We start from the raw sequence: 20,669 nt of genomic DNA on the forward strand, positions 1-20,669 counted from the left end.
ATACAATACTTATTGGTCCTGTCTCCTGTCCAAGTTTCTTTCCCTGTTGGAAATATAGAGTTTATACAAGACTCTCTATAAGTCTGTGTAGCAACATTTTATAGGATTACTCCAGCATGTATTGGCCGCTGTTCACTTAACAATCCCTGCCTGACCCCTTCTGCTTCACCTTCAGCCTCTAAGGGACCCTGTGCACTGCACACTAGTGTCAGGACATGATGTGTGGTGCATGGGACCCCATGAAAGCTGAAGGGGAGCGGAGGAGGCCAGAGGCAGGAGTGGGGATCAATAAGTGAATAGTGGCTGCTACCTGCATATCAGCTTAGAGTCACTTCAAGAGATCAGTTACTGTATGAGGGGTAAGAAAGGGGGCACTCACTGTATGGGGACCTGTAAAAGGGACAGTTAATGTGTTGGGGCCAATAAATGGGCAATATACTGTGTGCTGTGTAAGGCAATATATTTTGTGGGGGTCAGTAAGGGGGGGCACTGTATCATGTGCGTGGCCAGGTAAAGGGGTGTTATATCATGTAGGATCCAGGAAATGGGGTGTTATTCTGTGTGGGGAGCAGTAAAGGGAATGTTATACCATGTGTGGGCCAGTAAAGAAGGTTTTATACCATGTGGAAGGCCACTAAAGGGGTTGTTATACTGTGTAGGGTCCAGGAAAGGTGCATTATACCATATGAGGGCAAGGAAAAGGGGTGTTATACCACGTGGGCACCAGTAAAGGAGGCATTATACTGTCTGGGGACTGGATCTCAGTCTAAAGTTTGCTACGGGGCCTATTCTTTGCTAGTTACACCACTGGTTGGCTCGATGACACAGACTCTCATGAGGAGAATTGTAAAGACACAAAACAGCACCTGCTGCTATCAGAATAAATACAACATTGACAGAAGCTCAACTTCACAAACCCTTTCAGCAGAAATTCATAAATGTCTCTCCACAGGCCAGCCCATTACAACTTCCCACAGTGAAGAGCCGGTAAATGGCATCTCAGTTAATTTCAACTTTTCTCCTCATTAAAATCCTATTTCTTGAGCCGACTAAATGAGCATCACAGAAATCCGATCACGTCAAGTTCTGATGGGTGCAAAGCTCAACTCGTTATGTGAAGATCAGTCACTGTTAATGGATGGAAATGAAGGTTTATTGCTGGAATCGCTTATCTGAGAAGACAGGGAGCAGACATCAGGACAGATATGATTGTAATTCATATATATCATCCAAGATGAAGCCAAAAGTCTATGGTGAGGGCCTATAGCAGCAGTCTATGACCTGTGCCTCTGCAAAACTACAACTCCCAGCATGTCCTGACATGAAACTTGGCCTGTACCAAAATTGCCTGCATGTTACCTGGAGGAAGTTGGAGATGATAATCTTGAACTAGCAGCTAGTAGTCTATTCACTGCTAGGATGCAGCGGAAATTTGTGCCCAAGACATTAGGCTCTTACTATATGACCATGTTATACTTGTACTCTGTACTGCTTAGAAAGGACATCTGAAAGATAATCTCTAAATGTAATGTCATTTTACTGTTGTGTATGGGGCTGTTTGGCAAATATTTTTGTTTTCTACTGAAGGGAAGTAAGATAAGTTAATAAATAGAGATGGGAAGACCTTTCAAGATTTTTTTTTTTTCTGAGTACCTTAATTTGGCTTAAAACATAATGTAGACCACTCTGCCTGCTGCAATTTAATAGCACGGGCTGCCTACAGGAGACACTAGGATGTCTCCGTGTGCCACCCATGTATGCGCCGTGCTTCTGCAGCTCCTTTAATTAAATGAATAGGAGCCACAGAAGCAAGGGCTGCAAAATTGGACAGGAATAGGACCTGTTCTATATTTTGCAGCCCGGACTGTGTGTCCACACACAGGACCGTGTAATTCAGTCATGTGTACAGGCCCATAGAAATGAATGGGTCAGTGTGCTATCCATGAAATACACAGATAGCACACTGACCATGGCCATGGTCGTTTGCAAGAGGCCTCAGGCAAACACAGCTGAAGTTATGTCAATTTGAAAGTAACATGTATGTTTATGGAACAAGGAATGGTAAGCAGTGGATACAAACTGAGTTTACCCATACACTGCACTGACATTCGGTTTTACAAATTTTAACACTTAAAACGCTCCAAATATTACCCTTTTATGGGGGAAAAGATGCTTACTCATGTTTTTTTTAGACACAGGTGGCACGAATCTCGTGCGGGCAGTGCGTGGCAAGCACATGGACCCCATTATAGTCTATGGGGTCCGTGTGCTTTAAGTGAACAGCGCTTGCAGTTGTGATTGTATTCCGTCCGGGGGGGGTCCTCACGCAGACTCCCCCGGATGGAATACATGAGCTAACTTGAACCAGGGGTCAGATGAGTGAGATGGCGCTTCAGTGTGTGGTGGAGTCGGCCGCTGGAGCAGCGCTGCTGCTGATAGGTGAGTGGTGAAGCAGTGCTGTATCCAGGTCTGCCCCAAGTCATCTCTCCCTGACTCGAGTATAAGCCGAGAGGGACTTTTTCAGCACAAAAACTGTGCTGAAAAACCCAGCTTATACTCGAGTATACACGGTAAGTAAAACAACAGTTATACCTTAATCAAAAGAAAATCCATTCAAGGGACAGTTTCTCTTTCATAGTATCGCTGGCAGACAGTATTTGGCACTTTCCTGAGTCTCCGACAGGATTCCTTAGAACTTTTTCAATTACCTGCTCCATTACACATTAACCAAATATGTTCCCTTGAGGAGCCGCTCACCGGTGTCCCAGAAACTTGTAAACTGAACATGAAATACATCCGCCAGAGGATATAAAAGTGAGAAAAAGCGTAAAAATGTAAGAATTCAGAACACTGATCCAAAGTCTCTGACTGTTCCATGGACATAAAAGAGAAGATCTCCATCTTTCCTTTATCTTGGCTGATAATAGCTCTGCAGAGGTCAGGGACAAGGTCTTTGCTGTTAATGGGCTTTTGCAGTGCTTTTGCTTTTCTATTTTTGTGGATGAATAGTCACCTAAGATACACTGAGGGAGATTTATGATGACCGGTGTTTTCAACGCCAGTCTTCTTTTCTTCTTTACTGGTGGAGAATACGCCTGATTTATGCGGCGATGCATGCCTCCTCGTAAATCAGGTGCGGTCTCCGGAGGCCATGTATCTACACTGAAATCAGCTGTTCTTCAGCAATCTCCCACACTCCAATTGAAAGGAACTGAGCAGTCCGCATGCCACCTGACCAGAGAGCCATTCAGTATAGGGAATTTGTTCCCTGTTTTCCCTTCTGCTATAGGACACGGGGGCCGTGACCAGGCCCGGACCCAGGCTGTGAACCCCAACTACCATTATTATAAGACCCCTGAGTATAATAGTCGGAGCCCCAGGGGAGGTGAGGGAACATAATAAACACTGTTACTCACCTCACCTAGATCCAATGTTAATCTTAGCAGACTTTGGGCCTGTATGGTAATATCCAAGACCACGTGACATCTGGGACATTACCGTACAGGCCCGAAGCCTGCTAGGAGTAACAGCGGATCCTAGAGAGGTGAGTAACAGTGTTTATTATGTTTCTTCACCTCTCCTGGGTCTCTGATTATTATACTCTGGGGTCTGAAAAGCACGTGGTCATGGCGGTCCAAAGGGAAGAGACAGGAAATGTGGGAAGACAACTCCGGTAAGTAACAAAATATTACTGCACTGTATTCACACTGTAATGTTACTACTAGCACATCTCTATTTAATGTATCTGCCTGTTCGGGTCTCTGCACCATCCTCCGCTCGCAGGAGTCATGTTGAGTTTGATTCTTTGCTTAGTTTTTTTGCTGCTTTGTGTGAACACTGCTCTATTACCTCTTCTCTGTAATTGAATTTCCATCCCACCCATCTCCTGCATCTTGTCTCCCTCTGTTCATTAAATAGTTAATCTTAGCCTTGACTGTGTGATTGACAGCCTGTCTACCAGTCAAGTCTGGGACATGTCCTGGACTTCCTATATACAGGTTATCAGCCCACACAGGTTTGCTGGATATTTTGACTCTGTCCTGTGACTTTGTCCTCACAATCTTTTTACTTGCTCTTTCTATTGTATTACCTCCCTCTGACCTTTGGCTTCCCTTGTGACTACTTTTTTGGATTACGATTTTGTACTGCTTTGTCTCTCTGGCTTTGACCTTTGGCTTGCTGACTTCGCTTCTGTGTTCTTTTGTCCTGTGTGACACTTATTTCTAGGAAGGGTTTTGCTGCCCAGTTGTCATCTGTCACCTAAGACAGTTCAGGCAAGTAGGCAGGGACAGGAACTGGGTTGAATTTAGGGCTCACTGTCTCTGTCTTTCCCTTCTTCCATTGTTCCAGCAGAAGCACTAGAGAATTGCACAACTAGCAATTCCCAAAATATATTAATAAACAGCCCTATGAATCTTGATAAACACGATGCAAATATTTTTTTTGTTAGTCCAGCAAAGTTTAGGGTCATCAAACCAACATGTGAGCAAAATCTGTAAAATGTATCTGGTTAATAAGGATCTTTCACACCTGGTCATTAATGGGTTAAGGTTGATCTAGAAAATTTAATTAAATATACTCTTTACCATGCTTATTGCACCATCGATGTTGATATTATTAGAAATTTTTATTTAAACTGGATAATACTTGTATATAAAAGTGCAGCAACCATACTTGAATGGGTCATTGAAGTCCCTCATGCCCCCATTTATATTGTCCGAGTACCAACATCTGAATAAATCTATATAAAATTTACTTTGTACACAGTAATAGAAGCAATAACAACGGCTTTGGTGCTGACCTCATGGACTCAGCAGGGCACATTTTATCTTCTACAGTTCACTAGCCATGGAAACTGTTAATGTAAAAGGCAGGTATAACGGTCCTGCTGCGGACAGAGAGGTCTCCCTCTCGGGCCTATAATTGTCTTGTTTGAAGGCAGTTACTCTGCCTTGTATTGTGAGCTCCTCCATTATTCATCCCTCGCAGCTGTCCACATTTTCTATTCCTGGAAAAACTAAATCCCACGGATGAAAGCCTAGGCTCGCCCGCTCTTGATAGACAGATGTTCGTGTCGGAGCAGTGATAAATTCAGGCTAATTTTGTTTCCGCAATATGTCATGTTGGGGAAGCCTCAGAACCCAGACGCTGTGGAACATTATCGAGCAGTAATTAAATAGAGGTACATTGGTGCAGAGGTTTATAAATTCTGCACTAAGCACATCATGCTTGGTGGAACATGACAGACATGACTCTGGGCTTCCTGCATATACAGGATACACAGGACCATTGTTTTTACCATTGATATTTTTGTGCTACAGGTTCCAGCTACAGCCCACCCCAACTACAGTAAATAACCATTGATCGAGGAATGCCAAGAGCAAATATGGAATTGTGTGTGATGACTGAGGAACATCTGACACTTTGGCTCCTTCCCATCACAACTAAGACTATGATTGCCTGTGATATAATAATAATAATCTCAAATAGAGGTACAATGAAGAACATTGACCTAGTACAAATCACCAGAGAATACTTTAATGCTAAGAGTTGAGTCAAATACTCATTGTTTCTTCTGTTATGATTCTTCTCTTAACTGTCAAATCCCCAGGGTACATCTTGTCATGGTCCAAGTTATCCTTTCTTGAGGAGAGTCATGGTTCCATAACCCCTTATGACCAGCCTGTTTTGGACCCTCATGGCCAAGCCACATTTTGGAAATTTGCCCTGTGTGACTTTATCAGAGAATAATTCTGTAACAGTATTAGGCATCCACGCGATTCTGATATTGTTTTTTCATGACATGTTGTACTTTACTGAGAAGGTAAAATTAGACTGATATAACTTGTATAAATTTATTAAAAAACTCGCAAATGCCGAAAATTTTGAAAATTTTTCAATGTTTTCCATTTTCAGCTGCAATATCTCACATATACACAATAATACAGGGCAAAAAAAGTTAGTAGTTATATATTTCCAAATGTTCCTTTTGTGTTTCAAGCATATTTGAAATAATTTTAGCATATTTGAGTAATTTAGACAATTTAGAAGTTTATCAAGTTTATGAGCAAATTTAGGAAATTTTGAGTATGTGACTTTTTCCTGTACCAAGCTATGTTTGCAGACAGGAATAGGTGGCATAATGACAGATCCTCCCATTAAATGACCCATTAAATGACCCAATTTGGAAAACTACACCCCTTCAGGTAATCTTTGAGGGGTATAGTGAGCATTTTGATCAAACAAATATTGTTTTGCAAGAAATATTACAATGATGAAAAAAATTACATTTTCATTTTCTTCAAACTTGTCATTTTAAAGCCAGTTTTTTTGCACACAACACATCAAAAAGAAGAAACACACCCCAAAATATATCACCCCACTTCTCCCGTGTTAAATAATGTATACTTTGTGGCCTTGGTTCTATGTACGCACATACAGTAGGGCCTAAGAGGTAGGGAGTGCCAATTGGATTTCAAAACACAAATTTTGCTTGCAGATATTTTAGGCCCATTGCACATTTGAACAAGATTTGAGTTACCAAAGCAATTGAAAACCCCCATAAATGACCCCATTTTATAAACTAGACCCCTTAAGGTATTCATTGAGGGGTATAGTGAGTACTTTGACGCCATAAGTTTTGAGAAAATTTGCGTCAAACAAAAAAATTTCATATTTTTTACACAAAAGTGTCATTTTATAGGCAATTTTTTTGCACATAACACATGAAAATGAAGAAAAACACCCCAAAATAGATGGCCCCATTTCTCCCATGTTCAAAAATGTGTACTTTGTGGCCTTAATCCTATGTATGGATGCACTATAGGGTCCAAAAAGAAGGGAGCACCAACTGGATTTTAAGACACAAATTTTGCTTGCAGATATTTTAAGTCCATTGCACATTCAAACAAGATTTGAGTTACCAAAACAATTGAAACCCCAATAAATGACTCCATTTTATAAACTAGACCACTTGAGATATTCATTGAGGGGTATACTGAGTAGTTTGACCCTATAGCTGTTTCACAGATTTTACTAACCTTCGGATGTGTACAGTCATGGCCAAAAGTTTTGAGAATGATACAAATATTATTTTTTACAAAGTCTACTGCTTCAGTTTTTCTAATGGCAATTTGCATATACTCCAGAATGTTATAAAAAATGATCAGCTTAACAGCAATTACTTGCAAAGTCAATATTTGCCTAGAAAATGAACTTTATCCGAGTACACACAAGATGCTTTCACATACATTCACAACTATGGGCGACCCGATCTATTCATCACTTTCACATGCAATTCCACCTGGCCTGAGATTACATGTGAACTTATACCTGGACAAAAAGCCACCGACAGACACAACCTCATTGCCAGAATGTTTAAAATTAAAGTACAAAAGTTAGCAGCTCTTCTGACCAAAGGAGAAATATTTGGAGAAACGCAGTGCTTCATGTACTCCATTGAGTGGCAAAAGCGAGGCTTGCCCCATGTTCATCTTTTACTGTGGCTAAAACAAAAATCACGCCCCAACCAAATTGACATCATTAGTGCCGAAATACCTAATGCCAACATTGCCCAACAACTACACGACACCGTTGTGAAAAATATGATCCATGGGCTATGTGGTGCACTGAATATGTCATCTCCGTGCATGAAAGATAGAAAGTGTACCAAAAAATACCCATGCCCCTTACTCAAAGAGACACAAACAAACCAAAATGGATATCCGCTGTACCGCCATAGAGCACCTGAGGATGGAGGACACACAACTACACTAACAATTTGCGGGAAGCCGGAAAATTTCATAGTCGATAGCAAGTGGGTTGTGCCCTATTCTCCCCTTCTCAACAAAATCTTCAATGCCCATATCAATGTAGAGTTCTGTAGTTCAGTGCAAGCAATCAAATATATCTGCAAGTACATCAACAAAGGAAGCAATCAGGCAGTTTTCAATATGACGCACGCAAACCATGCCAATCTAGACCCCAGAGATGAGATATAAACCTTCAGAGCAGCACGATACGTCAGCAGCAATGAGGCAGTATGGCGAATATTTGGATTACCACTTCCCGAAAGACACCCCACTGTCACCCACATAGCAGTACACCTTCCCAATGGCGCCAGCATTTACTTCACTGAGCACAATTCCAGAGATAAAATAGCCATACCGCCTAAGACAACTTTGACTGCATTTTTCCAACTCTACCAAACCGACCAATTTGCAAAAACACTTTTATACGCTGAAGTCCCCAAATACTACACATGGAATACATCAAAGAAAGTATGGAAGCCCCGTGTCCTGGGCACAGCTGCAGAAGACTAGCCAGGTATTAAATCTGGAGACACACTAGGTCATATGTATACCATACACGTTACCAACTTTGAATGCTACTGCTTACATATGTTACTTAATGAAGTACGAGGTCCCACAAACTTTGACACACTCAAAAACATTGATGGCCTACCGGGCACCACCTTCAAAGAAGCATGTGAGGCATGTGGCCTATTAGAAAATGACAATCACTGGGACAAAACTATGGAAGAAGCCGTCCTCTGTCGCTCTGCGCCAAAACTCAGAGAGCTCTTTGCTATTTTAGTATGCACTTGCGGACTCTCCAACCCTCTTCAGTTGTGAAATAAATACAAGGATGCACTCTCTGAGGATATCACACATAGACTACAATGAACGCATCAAGAAATCATCATTAATGAATCTCTGAAATTAATCAAAGACAAAATCATCAACTTATCAGGGAAAAACATAACAGAAGATATTACAACAGGTACTCGGTGACTCCACAATATACAAATCCATCGACACAGTATTACCCTCGGAAGAGACTACAAGTTACCCTGTGGAATTCCTAAACACCTTAGAATTACCCGGCGTCCCTTCACATAAACTAGAACTCAAGATTGGCGTCCCTGTTCTACTCATGCGTAATCTGGATGCACCCCGATTGTGTAATGGCACGAGGCTACGTGTCACACAACTAGGAACAAATATCATTGATGCCACTATTCTTACAGGAGCAGCTAAAGGTGACAGTGTCTTAATCCCACGCATTCCAATTATACCAAATAATTTCCCATTTCAATTCAAACGACTACAATTTCCCCTTAAATTGGCTTTCACAATGACAATTAATAAATCCCAAGGACAAACGCTGAAAGTAGCAGGAATACATTTGGCCACACCATGCTTCTCACATGGACAATTTTATGTGGCTTTCTCAAGAGTATCCTGTGCCCAAAACTTACATGTACTGGCAGAAAAGAACAAATCATACAATGTCGCGTATCAAAGTATATTAACTTGAAATACCTCTGCCACAAACAATCTAACTACATTGTTAACATCACCATATAGCACCTGAAATACAAAAAAAAACATCCACAACAGTGCGCCCTATTCTCGGGATTACAGCAGAAACAAGATCAGAAGTTATATTTCATATCCCATACCTCTTGGACAGTACTAAAAACGTACCCATGTCTGCATTTACCCGGTCTACAATCACTGCAGACGAAGTCGCGGGTAAAAGCTATAAATACATAAAATTCAGCACACTAATGGGGCATGAGTGGAAAGTAGGAGGGGTGATCGCAGGTGTGCCAAGCGGCTTGCTAAGGCAATGTCCTTCACATACAGTTATTAGGAATTACTGAATCGGGCTGTATCAATATAGTTTGAGTATGTGTATAGGGACACAGAAGTGCTCTCTATGGATCATTCTTTAAAAATAACTGATCTATTTCCATTGTGATACCTGAACAATAGTCCCATAGTGACAGCAGGAAAACATCCCTAATGTGACACCAGAGTATCAGTTCCATTACAACATCAGGGCACCAGTTCCATTACGAGACAACAGTCCCATTATGACACCTAGACAACAGTACCAGTATGACAACAAAACCACAGTCCCATTAGGACACAGGGACAACAGTTACATTAGCACACCAGGATGTTAGTCCCGTTATGAGAACACAACAACAGTCCCATAGTCTTGCATTGTCAGCTTTAATGCATAGAAGTGATTTTTATTAAAAAAAAAAAAAAAGTAAATAAATCAAGAAATTCCATCATTAAAATGTTTCTCTGCAGTCATCTATACAATTTTCACCATTATAGTTTCTTGCTGTTTCTTAAGCATTCACTTTTCTCCCAGTGGATCCCAGTTAATGTGGTGCGACTCTGGGTAACGTACAGTTAATGAAGCTTCTAAAACAATTCACACGCATAGTGTTCCCTGGACCATTACCCATGTATTAACCCGTCACAGTACATCTTATTGGCCCCCCAATGGTCCGTCTGCTCAGATACAAACAAATGAGAAACTCAACAGACAGAAAAAAAACTGAGACCATTTCTAATACAGATTATTCTCAAACATGCCATGATAAATATCCTCATGGTTCCTTTTAGCTGTAACAAACCAACAAATATTCCATCCTCTCCTCCAGGGGTCATCATTTTGTCACAATCATTATACACTGCTGAGCCATGGAAATATGCTTGTCACCAGCCATGAGCAGAAAATATTTACAACACAATGCATAAGGGAGCTCTCCATCCTAAGACATCCTGAGGCTGGTGGAGGCAAAACACAAGGGAGATAAACTACTGTATTATGATAAGCGGAAGGTAGGGAGGTATGCCGTGCATCCCCAGTAGACCGACTCCTGCAGGGGACTGCGCAAACACTAGGGAACAGATACAAAACCTAATAAAAAAGAGACTGACCCTAACCTATCACTGAAAATCCTATTCCTGAGGGAAAGAGTGAATTCTCAGTAATCCTATCTTGCAACTTCAGGATTCTCTACAATCAGATAATTTCTTGAATATATGCTTCATTTATGACAAGTAGTAATACTCCCCATGAAGGGCTAAGCCTGAGAGCTAAGGACAATAGCACCCTGAAACCCGAGGGCGCAGAAAAATAACACGTTTGGGAAGAAGAAAAATGACACACAAACATGGGGTAACAGGATATTGACTCAATGACACATAAGGTGACAAGCAGTGGCGTGACTAGGAATGGTGGGGCCCTGTGGCGAACTTTTGACATGGGCCCCTCCCTGACCGACACGGACGCCGAAGGCCTCAACCAACCCCCCCCCCCGCATCCCTACACGCTCTATTATGCCCCATAGTGGCCCTTGCACACAGTATTATATCCCACAGTGGCCCCTGCACACAGTATTATGCTCCATAGTGGCCCCTGCACACAGTGTTAATCCCCAATAGTGGCCCCTGCACACAGTATTATGCTCCATAGTGGCCCCTGCACACAGTATTATTCCCCATAGTAGCCCCTGCATACAGTTTTATGCCCCATAGTGGCCCCTGTGGACACCCATGAACAATTATTAAACTCTGGGGTCTTTTCAGACCCCAGAGTATAATAATCGGAGACCAAGGGAGGATACAAACATAAAAAACACTGTCCCTGGTTGTTCCGCTGCAGTCCTCGGTGGTGTTGGCAATCTTCAATGACGTCGGGACGTCACATGACCCAGGACACAGGTCCCAGTCATGTGACGTCAGATACGTCACACAACTAGGCTGAAGCCTGTCTGGAGTGCAGAGAGGTAAGTAACACTGTTTTTTATGTTCTCTTACCTCTCCCGGGCCTCCTATCACTATACTTGGGGGTCTGAAAAGACCCCTGAGTATAATAAGAGTGTTTGTGCGGCCTGTGGCGTCACTTACCGATCCCGGCCCCTGCCTATGAAAAAAAACAACAAAAACCGCAGTGGTAGCGGCTGTCGCTGGGCCCCTAATGTCCCGGGCCCTGTGGTAGCCGCTACCCCTGCTACCCCGGTAGTTACGCTACTGACTCAGTATAGTTTGTAGAGGAACCAGAGACTAGAGCTTAGACCCCACTCTACACACATAGACTAGATACAGCTTTATACACACAGACTAGATCCTAACTTAGTGAGCTGATACTTCTTGTGTCATGTTTTAAATGATAAAGTGCATAGACTACATGTATCACTGACTACAGGTATAATTGTGAGGTTCTTAGCACACAGTTTGACAAATTGTGTGAGCCCATCTGCCACGTCACGGCGACCTCATTTAGATGGGTCCCTACACTAAGACTTTATTTGTTTAATAAATGCTGTACCCCACTACCCATAGATAAGATCCCGGAGATCAATTTTTTAGAGACTGCTCTGTAACAGTGAGTCTATAAGAATGTAATTTCCTGTCCTATATGTAAAGTGTTAGTGTAGGGACCCATCACAATAAGGCCACTAAGTGGTTGATGGGATCAAACATGTCATGCAAAATTTTTGCTATGACATCACTATAACTAAAACATAGTAGTATACTATAATATACTAATAATCGTAATGTACTATAACATATATAATATTGTATTTATTGAAATACAATATATTTAAAGACACACAGTAGACAACTTATACATCATGTATATAGAGATATTTATTAGGTAAATGGCACAACTCAAAGATATATATCTTTAGATAATTCTAGAAATAAATACATACAGTACACACTTTACACATTCTTAATTTATCAAAAAAATTATATACCCATTATATAGTGCCATGTTTCTAACAGTCTGCAAGTGCTGTCTACTTATATAATACATCTTTTACTATTTTACAGATTTTACGTTTATGTCTATATACCATACAGACACCTGACATTTACTATAAATATAGATATATATCTATTACACTATTACATAAGTGGACAATAACAGATATAAATTGCATAACTTGAACTATATCTACACGTCTACATATGTTATTAGCACAGACACCTATGTACAGTATATACTATTTACATAGATTGCTACATGTATTATAGTATGAAGTATTAAAAGGGTTATGTCATTCTTATCTTCTCCACCCCTCCATGCTATTCACCTCTCTCCTATACCACTTTACACTTGTTGCCTCTATCCTTTACACCTCTCCAATCTCCTCTATTCCACCGCACCTCAGGCCTCTCTCCTCTACCCCTCCGCTCCTTCCACCTCAGGCCTCTCTCTTCTATCCATCCATGCCTCTCTCCAGAAGACCTCTTATCTCTCCCCCTCCACACCTCTCTCCTCTGCTCCTCTGGGACTCTTGCCTCTCTCCTCTAGGACTCTTGCCTCTCTCCTCTATCCCTTCACACATCACTCTTCTCTAGTCTACTACTCTACCTCTCCATACCACTCTACTCTACCTCTCCATTCCTCAAGCCTCACCCTTTTACCCATTCATGGCCCTTACCTTTGTCCTATAACCTTGCATTCCTTGTTCCTCTCTACTCTATCCCTCCACTGCTCACACCTTGCTCCTTTCCTTTCAGTGCCTTGCGATTCTCTCCTCTACCCCTCCATGTTCTGTACCTCTCGCCTCTATGCTTTTGTGCCTCTCTTCTTTATGCCTCTGAACTTCTCCCTTTCCAAGTCTGTCACCCCTGTCCTCTCTGCTCTACCCCTCCGTGTCTTGCACCTCTCTCCTCTTTGTTTTTGGGCCTTGTACCTCTCTACTTTATTCATCTGCACCTCTCCTCTCTCAAGTCTGTCACCTCTCTCCTCTACACCTCCGCAAGTCTTACCGCTCTTATTTACTGTTCTATGCTCTTTGCCTCTGCACCTCTCTCCTCTACCCCTCCCCATACCTCTGTCCTATACTCCTCCACACTTTGTACCTCTCTCCCTATCCCTTCATGCCTCACGACTCTCTTCTATTTTCTACCCTTCTGCGCCTTTATACCTCTGCACCTCTTGCTTCTCTATTCCACCACACCCCGTGCCATTATCCTCTACCCCTCTATGCCTATCTCCTCTTATACACTGCATCTTGCACCTCTTGTCTCTAGCCCTTTGAACCTTTTGGCTCTCTCTTCTAATCCTCTGCACCTTGATACTCTCTCCACTACACTTTTGTTACTCTTGCTTCTCTTCTCTAGCTTTCTGCACCTTAGACTCTCTTCTCATCTCTCTTCTATCACTCCACGTCCCAGTCTGTGTTTTCTTCCTATACCTTCCTATTTTTGTTCTTACACTTGTACCTCTCTCCTCTGCACGTCTCTCCTTTACCCCATCACACCTCATCCCTCTCTCCTCAGTATCTGGCACCGGTCTCCTCTGTGCCTTACCGCCATGCCTCTCACCTCTCTCTCTTCACGCCTCTCCCCCTCTCCTCTACACTTCTGTGCCTTTCTTTCTCTACCCCTTTGTGCCTTGCTTCTTCAATACATTTTGTTTTTACCCTTCCCGCCTCCCACCTCTCTACTGTCTCCTCTATCGCTCTGTACCTTTTATCTTTCTCCTGTACCCCTTACACCCCTTACACATACTATGTATTGACATACTTACCACAACTGTGGTCACCCTTCACACAGACATTTTACATACATGGTGGTACCTGGTATCTCTGACACATTCATGTAGTTTATCCTATATGGAAACAAAGATAAAATCATGTAAATTAGCTAGCAACGAACATTAGCAACGGTAGTGTGAACGTCCCCTTGCAAGTATATGGCAGCCATGATTTTGGCACCTGTCAATGTGTAGACATATTTGGCATTTCATAGGACATGTACTAAAGCAGAAAGATTATGACTTTAGTTTCCAATGGATGAAAACAGGAGGCAGGACAGATGTCATTGGTTTTAACTGTCTAAATGTAACATCAGAAGATCAGGCTCTCACTTGTATAACTATGTAGAATAGCAGAGCTGACTGCGCTATCCTGCCTGCCCCATAACAACCCAAACCTGACTGAGCAGAGATACCTGATGACAACTGATACCATTGGACATATTGGAAATCTTATTAACAATGACAGGAGACATTTCTTATTGTTATATAAATGATGGGTCATTAGAGAGAAGCTCATGTGAACAGAGGCTAATACTGGTCATTTATTAACAGTCGCCCCCTAGCTGTTATCTGTAATACAGTCTGTGTAATGATTGGTCATGTCTTAAGGTCTTCGTTATTAGGATTAGATCCCGGTCACTTATCACAAAGTCATCACCTCTGCAGAGCCCGAGCACCTCCATGTCCTTCTTCTTTCTTCACCGTCTACTAACTGACCACAGCCAACTGATTTTTTCAAATTCCTATCCTGCAATCCTGTTGGTTGTCACTGGCTGTAGTTGCCATGGTGACAAATGCAGCTGAAGATTTAACCCTTTAAGCACCAATACTGTTTTAGCATTAAAGGGGCTCTATCAGCAAAATCATGCTGATAGAGCCCCACATATGCGTACATAGCCTTTAAAAAGGCTATTCAGGCACTGTAAAAGTTAAATTAAACTACCCCCCCGTTTTAAAATAATAACTTATATAAGAATGTTCTCTACTTACGGAACGTGCACCCTGGGCGGGCATTCAGGGTGCGCCGTCTTCTTCTTCCCCGCCTCTTCTTCCTCTGACGTCTTCGGGTCCCGTCCTCCTCCGGCGCTTGCTCGCGGACACTGATAAAAAAAAAATAGCCCGGGCGCATGCGCAGTAGCACGCGGCTTCTACTACGGCTACTGCGCATGCGCCCGGGCTATAATATAACGTTAATATAACGTTTAATATAACGTTTACAGTGCCTGAATAGCCTTTTTAAAGGCTATGCACGCATATGTGGGGCTCTATCAGCATGATTTTGCTGATAGAGCCCCTTTAAGGTCTATTTATTTCTCTGCAGACATTGCTCTATGAGGGCTTATTTATTGCAGTATAAGATACATATTACTAAATGACCATCTTTTATTAACTATTTTACATTCAATGGATCCAAACATTTACATTATTTATATTAATAAAGTATAGGTTATTTTTTTTGTCTCTCTGCTTTTGCAACATAATAGCACGTTTCAAATAAAAAAGATTTTTTCATGTCGCCAAAATTCAAGAGTCCCCAATTTTTATTTGCTTTAACATTGATGTAGCCATATTGGCCTTGTTTTTGTGGGACAAGTGATATTATTAACTATTTTGTGGTTGATATACAGTATATCATTGTCTGCCTTTTATTTTGGGGGGTGTAGAGAGGGACAAAAAAAATTCACTATCTTTTTTGCAAATGTGTATATATAATATGTTAATTTTCTTATATGAGTCGTGATGAGGGTGAACTACAATCATAAGGTTTTTAAATGTTTATTTACTGAGGTAGATGGCAGGGGCTCAGATGAATCAGCAGCATGACAATATAATGGCCTACACATGGTATAATGGCCCAGTACATGGAATAATGGCTCCCATATGCTCCCAGATATTCTAATGATCCCAGCACAATATATTGCCATATGCTCTCACCATAGTATAATGGCCCTCTTTTACCGCCATACAAAATTTAATGGCCCCTATAACAATATGTATATGACACCCTTTTTCTCCCCCCCACAGTAAATGGCATCCCTTTTTTTCTTCCTCCTCCCAACACAGTATATGACCCCTTTTTGGTCCCCCACACAGTAAATGGCACTCCTTTTTGTCCCCCCACAGTATATGGCCACTCCCCCCCCCAATAAATGCCACTCCCACAGTATACGACCTCCTTTTTTTGGCACCCCCACAGTTTGTCCCCCTTTTTCGCACCCCCTCCCCTCTCAGAATATGATCTTTTTTATGATCCCCCACCAAGCATATGACTGGGGGAGTGGCATTTTTTTTTTAATTGGCTGCTACTTATTGTATTATTGCAATAAGCAGTGTCTGATTCTTTTTATTCACCCATCCACACTCTCGTGCAGACGGGCTCCGCTGCTACCTCCAAGGTGCGCTGTAGCTGACGTTGAAGAACACCAGAACATTGCATGTAATGTCCTGGTGTCCTTCAGCATTGTGACGTAAGTGCAGACACCCGATAAAGGGGGTCCATCTGCATCTGTCATTTAATCACTGTAGCTCTCATACTGACGGATGAGAGCAATGGACATTAAACAATGGTAGTGTGAACATGCTTTATATAGCGAGAGAGAGATAATTTTCTTCAAAATTTCATTTCTGCTTTTATCTTTGGAACTGCACTGAACACATTGCACGGCCACTGTTGATATGCTGTGGCCATCAAAGACACTCTTTGCCTATGGATTTGTGTTTCTGTATAAAAATAAAATAGTTGGCTATTAGTCCGTAGTGGACAGGTGCATTATTTCTTTTGGATAATAATAATTCCTTGTATGTTATCTATTAGTTATTGTTATATACACTACAAATAATGATAATATGCAGTGGCGTAACTAGGAACAGCGGGGCCCCATGGTGAACTTTTGACATGGCCCCCCCCCCGACCAACGCCCACCGGAGACTCTGACCGATCCTCCCCCCACATTCCTGCGCTCTCTATTACTCCCCTTAGTTGCCCCTGTACACACTATTATGCCCCATAGTGGCCCCTGAACACAGCATTATGCTCCATTGTGGTCCCTGCACACACTATTATGCCCCATAGTGGCCCCTGGACACCGTATTATAACCCATGGTGACCCCTGCACACAGTATTATGTCTCATAGTGGCCCCTGCACACAGTATTATGCCTCATAGTGGCCCCTGAACACAGTATTATGCTCCATTGTGGCCTCTGCACACAGTATTATGCCCCATAGTGGCCCCTGCACACAGTGTTATAACCCATAGTGCCCCCTGTACACAGTATTATCCCCCATAGTAGCCCCTACACACAGTATTATTCCCCATAGTGGCTCCTGCACACAGTGTTATAACCCATAGTGGCCCCTGTACACACTATTATGCCCCACTGTGGACACCCATCAGAGCCCAGAGTTTAATAATCGGAGACCGAGAGGGGTATGCAAACATAAAAAACACTGTTACTTACCTATCTCCGGCTCCGCTGCAATCCTCGGTGGTGTCGGCCTTCTTTAATGACGTCCGGCACATCACATGACCTGCGTCCCGGGTCATGTGACGTCAGGGAGCATCCAGAAGTAGGCCCGAACCTGTCCGGAGCGTGGAAAGGTAATGGTTTTTTATTTTACTTTACCTCCCCTGGACTTCTGATCATTATACTCGGGGGTCTTAAAAGACCCCTGAGTATAATAATGATGTTTATGGGGCCTGTGGCGTCACTTACCGATCCCGGCCACTGCCAGGTTTGGTAAGTAAATAGGGCCCCAGCCGGTAACGGCCTATTATGAAAGGAAAAAAAATGCAGGGGTAGTGGCTGTCGCCAGGCCCCTAATGTCCCGGGCCCTGTGGCAGCCGCTACCCCTGCTACCCTGGTAGTTAAGCCACTGGTGACAAGACAATAACAAAGGGACAGGTGGAGAGAACTGAACATTGACACAATGACACTTGGGGTCAGGGCCGCCGTCAGGAATTTTGGGGCCCCATACAGCCTAAGTGTCTGGGCCTCCAGATTCATGTCCTCTCCATCTCTGCCCCCAGATTCATGTACCTCCGTCTCTGCAGAGATGGGGGTCACCTGTCAATGTGGCCTTGCATCTGTTGCAAAACTACAACTCCCATATATTAAATATATATTTTACCATTTTTTGCTTCAAAATTTTTTCCCCCTATTTTCCTCCTCTAAAAGCTAGGTGCTTCTTATAGTCCAGTGAGTCTTATAGCCCGAAAAATAAGGTACGTTTTTTTTTTCTATCAGTATGTTTTTTGTAGAATGGGAGGAAATCCACTTTGCCCCACTTTGCTCCACTTGACCCACTTTGAATTGTTTTTGTCCTGTCAGTAAACTATTTACTGACTCATGCCTTCAGCTAGGCCCACCATTGCTCTGTGATCATGTGATATGTGCTGACATAGCAGCAAGTCTCAGGCACCAGAAAGACAATACATGAAGATTGGAGAATGGGGTGCAAGCACAGTGACTTTGAGAAGGCAGTAGATAAAATAGCCAGATTGCCTCTGTGCCAAGATGTCATCCCTATGGGTATATAATATTAAACAGGGTAATTTATTAATATCTAGCAGGAGGACCCGGCTTTGCATGGGTATATTTCATTTTATGTTTATGTAGTGGCCCCATAAGAATTGGCCAGTTTTGCACTGATGTATTTTGTGTGTCCTTTGTGTGTGTGTCCATAAGCGTGTGCATCTCACATGTGTATCTCAATTTGGATATCAGTGAAAAATCTGTGATCGGTTGTTAAGGATACCTGGAGTAAAGTGCTCATGCGTGATACTGTGTGCGGAGCCTTGTATCTAATCCTTCGGCGTTTGGTACTGTGTGCAGAGCCACATATCTAATCCTCCGGCGTGTGGTCCTGTGTGCAAAGCCACATATCTAATCCCATACATCCCAACCTTTGAAGAACTGAAAGAGGGACAAAATGTACGGCGCGCGTAGCGCGCTGCTGAAAATTTAGCCCCTCCCACTTTTGTGTTGACTCCGCCCACTCGCTAATTTTTCATGTGCCCGCACACAGTATAATTCTCCTACAGTCACCCGTAAATTATAGGTCCCCCCTCTATCTCTACCCCAGTTTCATATACACCCTTCATCTGCCCCCAGTTTCATGTCCCCTCCATCTCTGCCCCCAGTTTCATGTCCCCTCCATCTCTGCCCCCAGTTTCATGTCCCCTCCATCTCTGCCCCCAGATTCATGTCCCCCATCTCTGCCCCCAGATTCTTATCCCTCCATCTTTGCCCCCAGATTCATGTCCCCTCCATCTCTGCCCCGTTTCATGTCCCCTCCATCTCTGCCCCAGATTCATGTCCCCCATCTCTGCCCCCAGATTCATGTCCCTCCATCTCTGCCCCCAGATTCATGGCCCTCCATCTCTGCCCCCAGATTCATGGCCCTCCATCTCTGCCCCCAGATTCATGGCCCTCCATCTCTGCCACCAGATTCATGTCCTCCATCTCTGCCCCCAGTTTCATGTCCCCTCCATCTCTGCCCCCAGTTTCATGTCCCCTCCATCTCTGCCCCCAGATTCATGTCCCCCATCTCTTCCCCCAGATTCATGTCCCCCCATCTCTGCCCCCAGATTCATGTCCCTCCATCTCTGCCCCCAGATTCATGTCCCCTCCATCTCTGCCCCCAGATTCATGTCTCCACATCTCTGCTCCCAGATACATGTCCCCTCCATCTCTGCCCCAGATTCATGTCCCCTCCATCTCTGCCCCCAGATTCATGTCCCTCCATCTCTGCCACCAGATTCATGTCCCCCATCTCTGCCCCCAGTTTCATGTCCTCTCCATCTCTGCCCCCACATTCATGTCCCCCCATCTCTGCCCCCATATTCATGTCCCTCCATCTCTGCCCACAGATTCATGTCCCCTCCATCTCTGCCCCCAGATTCATGTACCTCCGTCTCTGCCCCCAGATTCATGTCCCTCCATCTCTGCCCCCAGTGTCATGCCGTCCTCTCCATCTCTAGACGCATAGAGTGGGTTTTTTTTGCGGGGCCAGATGTACTTTTTAGTTATACCATTTTGGGGAATATCTATTGCTTAGATCACCTTTTATTGAAAAAAAACCCGGCGGTTTAGCAATTGTGATTTTGACGTTCACCGTACAGGAAAACTATTAGTAGACCGGGCATTTTCGGACACAGGAATACCTAATGTGTATGTGTTTGACATATGATTTTCTACTGTTATATACTGTATATTCTAGGGAAAGGAGGTGATTTAGAACTTTTACTTATTTCATTTTTTTATTTATATATTTTTAAAGCTTTTTTTTTTTTTTTTTCACTA

At 43.0% G+C, this 20,669-nt stretch overlaps 1 protein-coding gene across 1 annotated transcript; it reads left to right on the forward strand.

Moving 5' to 3' along the window:
• The first annotated feature begins 2,384 nt into the window (after positions 1–2,384).
• Positions 2,385–8,021, forward strand: LOC142214459 (uncharacterized). Its single transcript, XM_075283406.1, has 2 exons — positions 2,385–2,439; positions 7,237–8,021. The coding sequence occupies exons 1-2, from the start codon at positions 2,385–2,387 to the stop codon at positions 7,998–8,000; spliced, it is 819 nt and encodes a 272-aa protein (XP_075139507.1). The 3' UTR covers positions 8,001–8,021.
• The last annotated feature ends 12,648 nt before the right edge of the window (positions 8,022–20,669 follow it).

The sequence above is a fragment of the Leptodactylus fuscus genome, chromosome 7 (assembly GCF_031893055.1).
Source record: "Leptodactylus fuscus isolate aLepFus1 chromosome 7, aLepFus1.hap2, whole genome shotgun sequence".
Taxonomy (NCBI): domain Eukaryota; kingdom Metazoa; phylum Chordata; class Amphibia; order Anura; family Leptodactylidae; genus Leptodactylus; species Leptodactylus fuscus.

What these genes read in the sequence shown, in the direction of transcription:
- LOC142214459 (XM_075283406.1), top strand. Translation starts at nt 2,385, where the DNA reads ATGGCGCTTCAGTGTGTGGTGGAGTCGGCCGCTGGAGCAGCGCTGCTG. An exon ending in AGCAGCGCTGCTGCTGATAG is followed by an intron (nt 2,440 to 7,236) that starts GTGAGTGGTGAA and finishes AGTACACACAAG; the next exon opens with ATGCTTTCACATACATTCAC.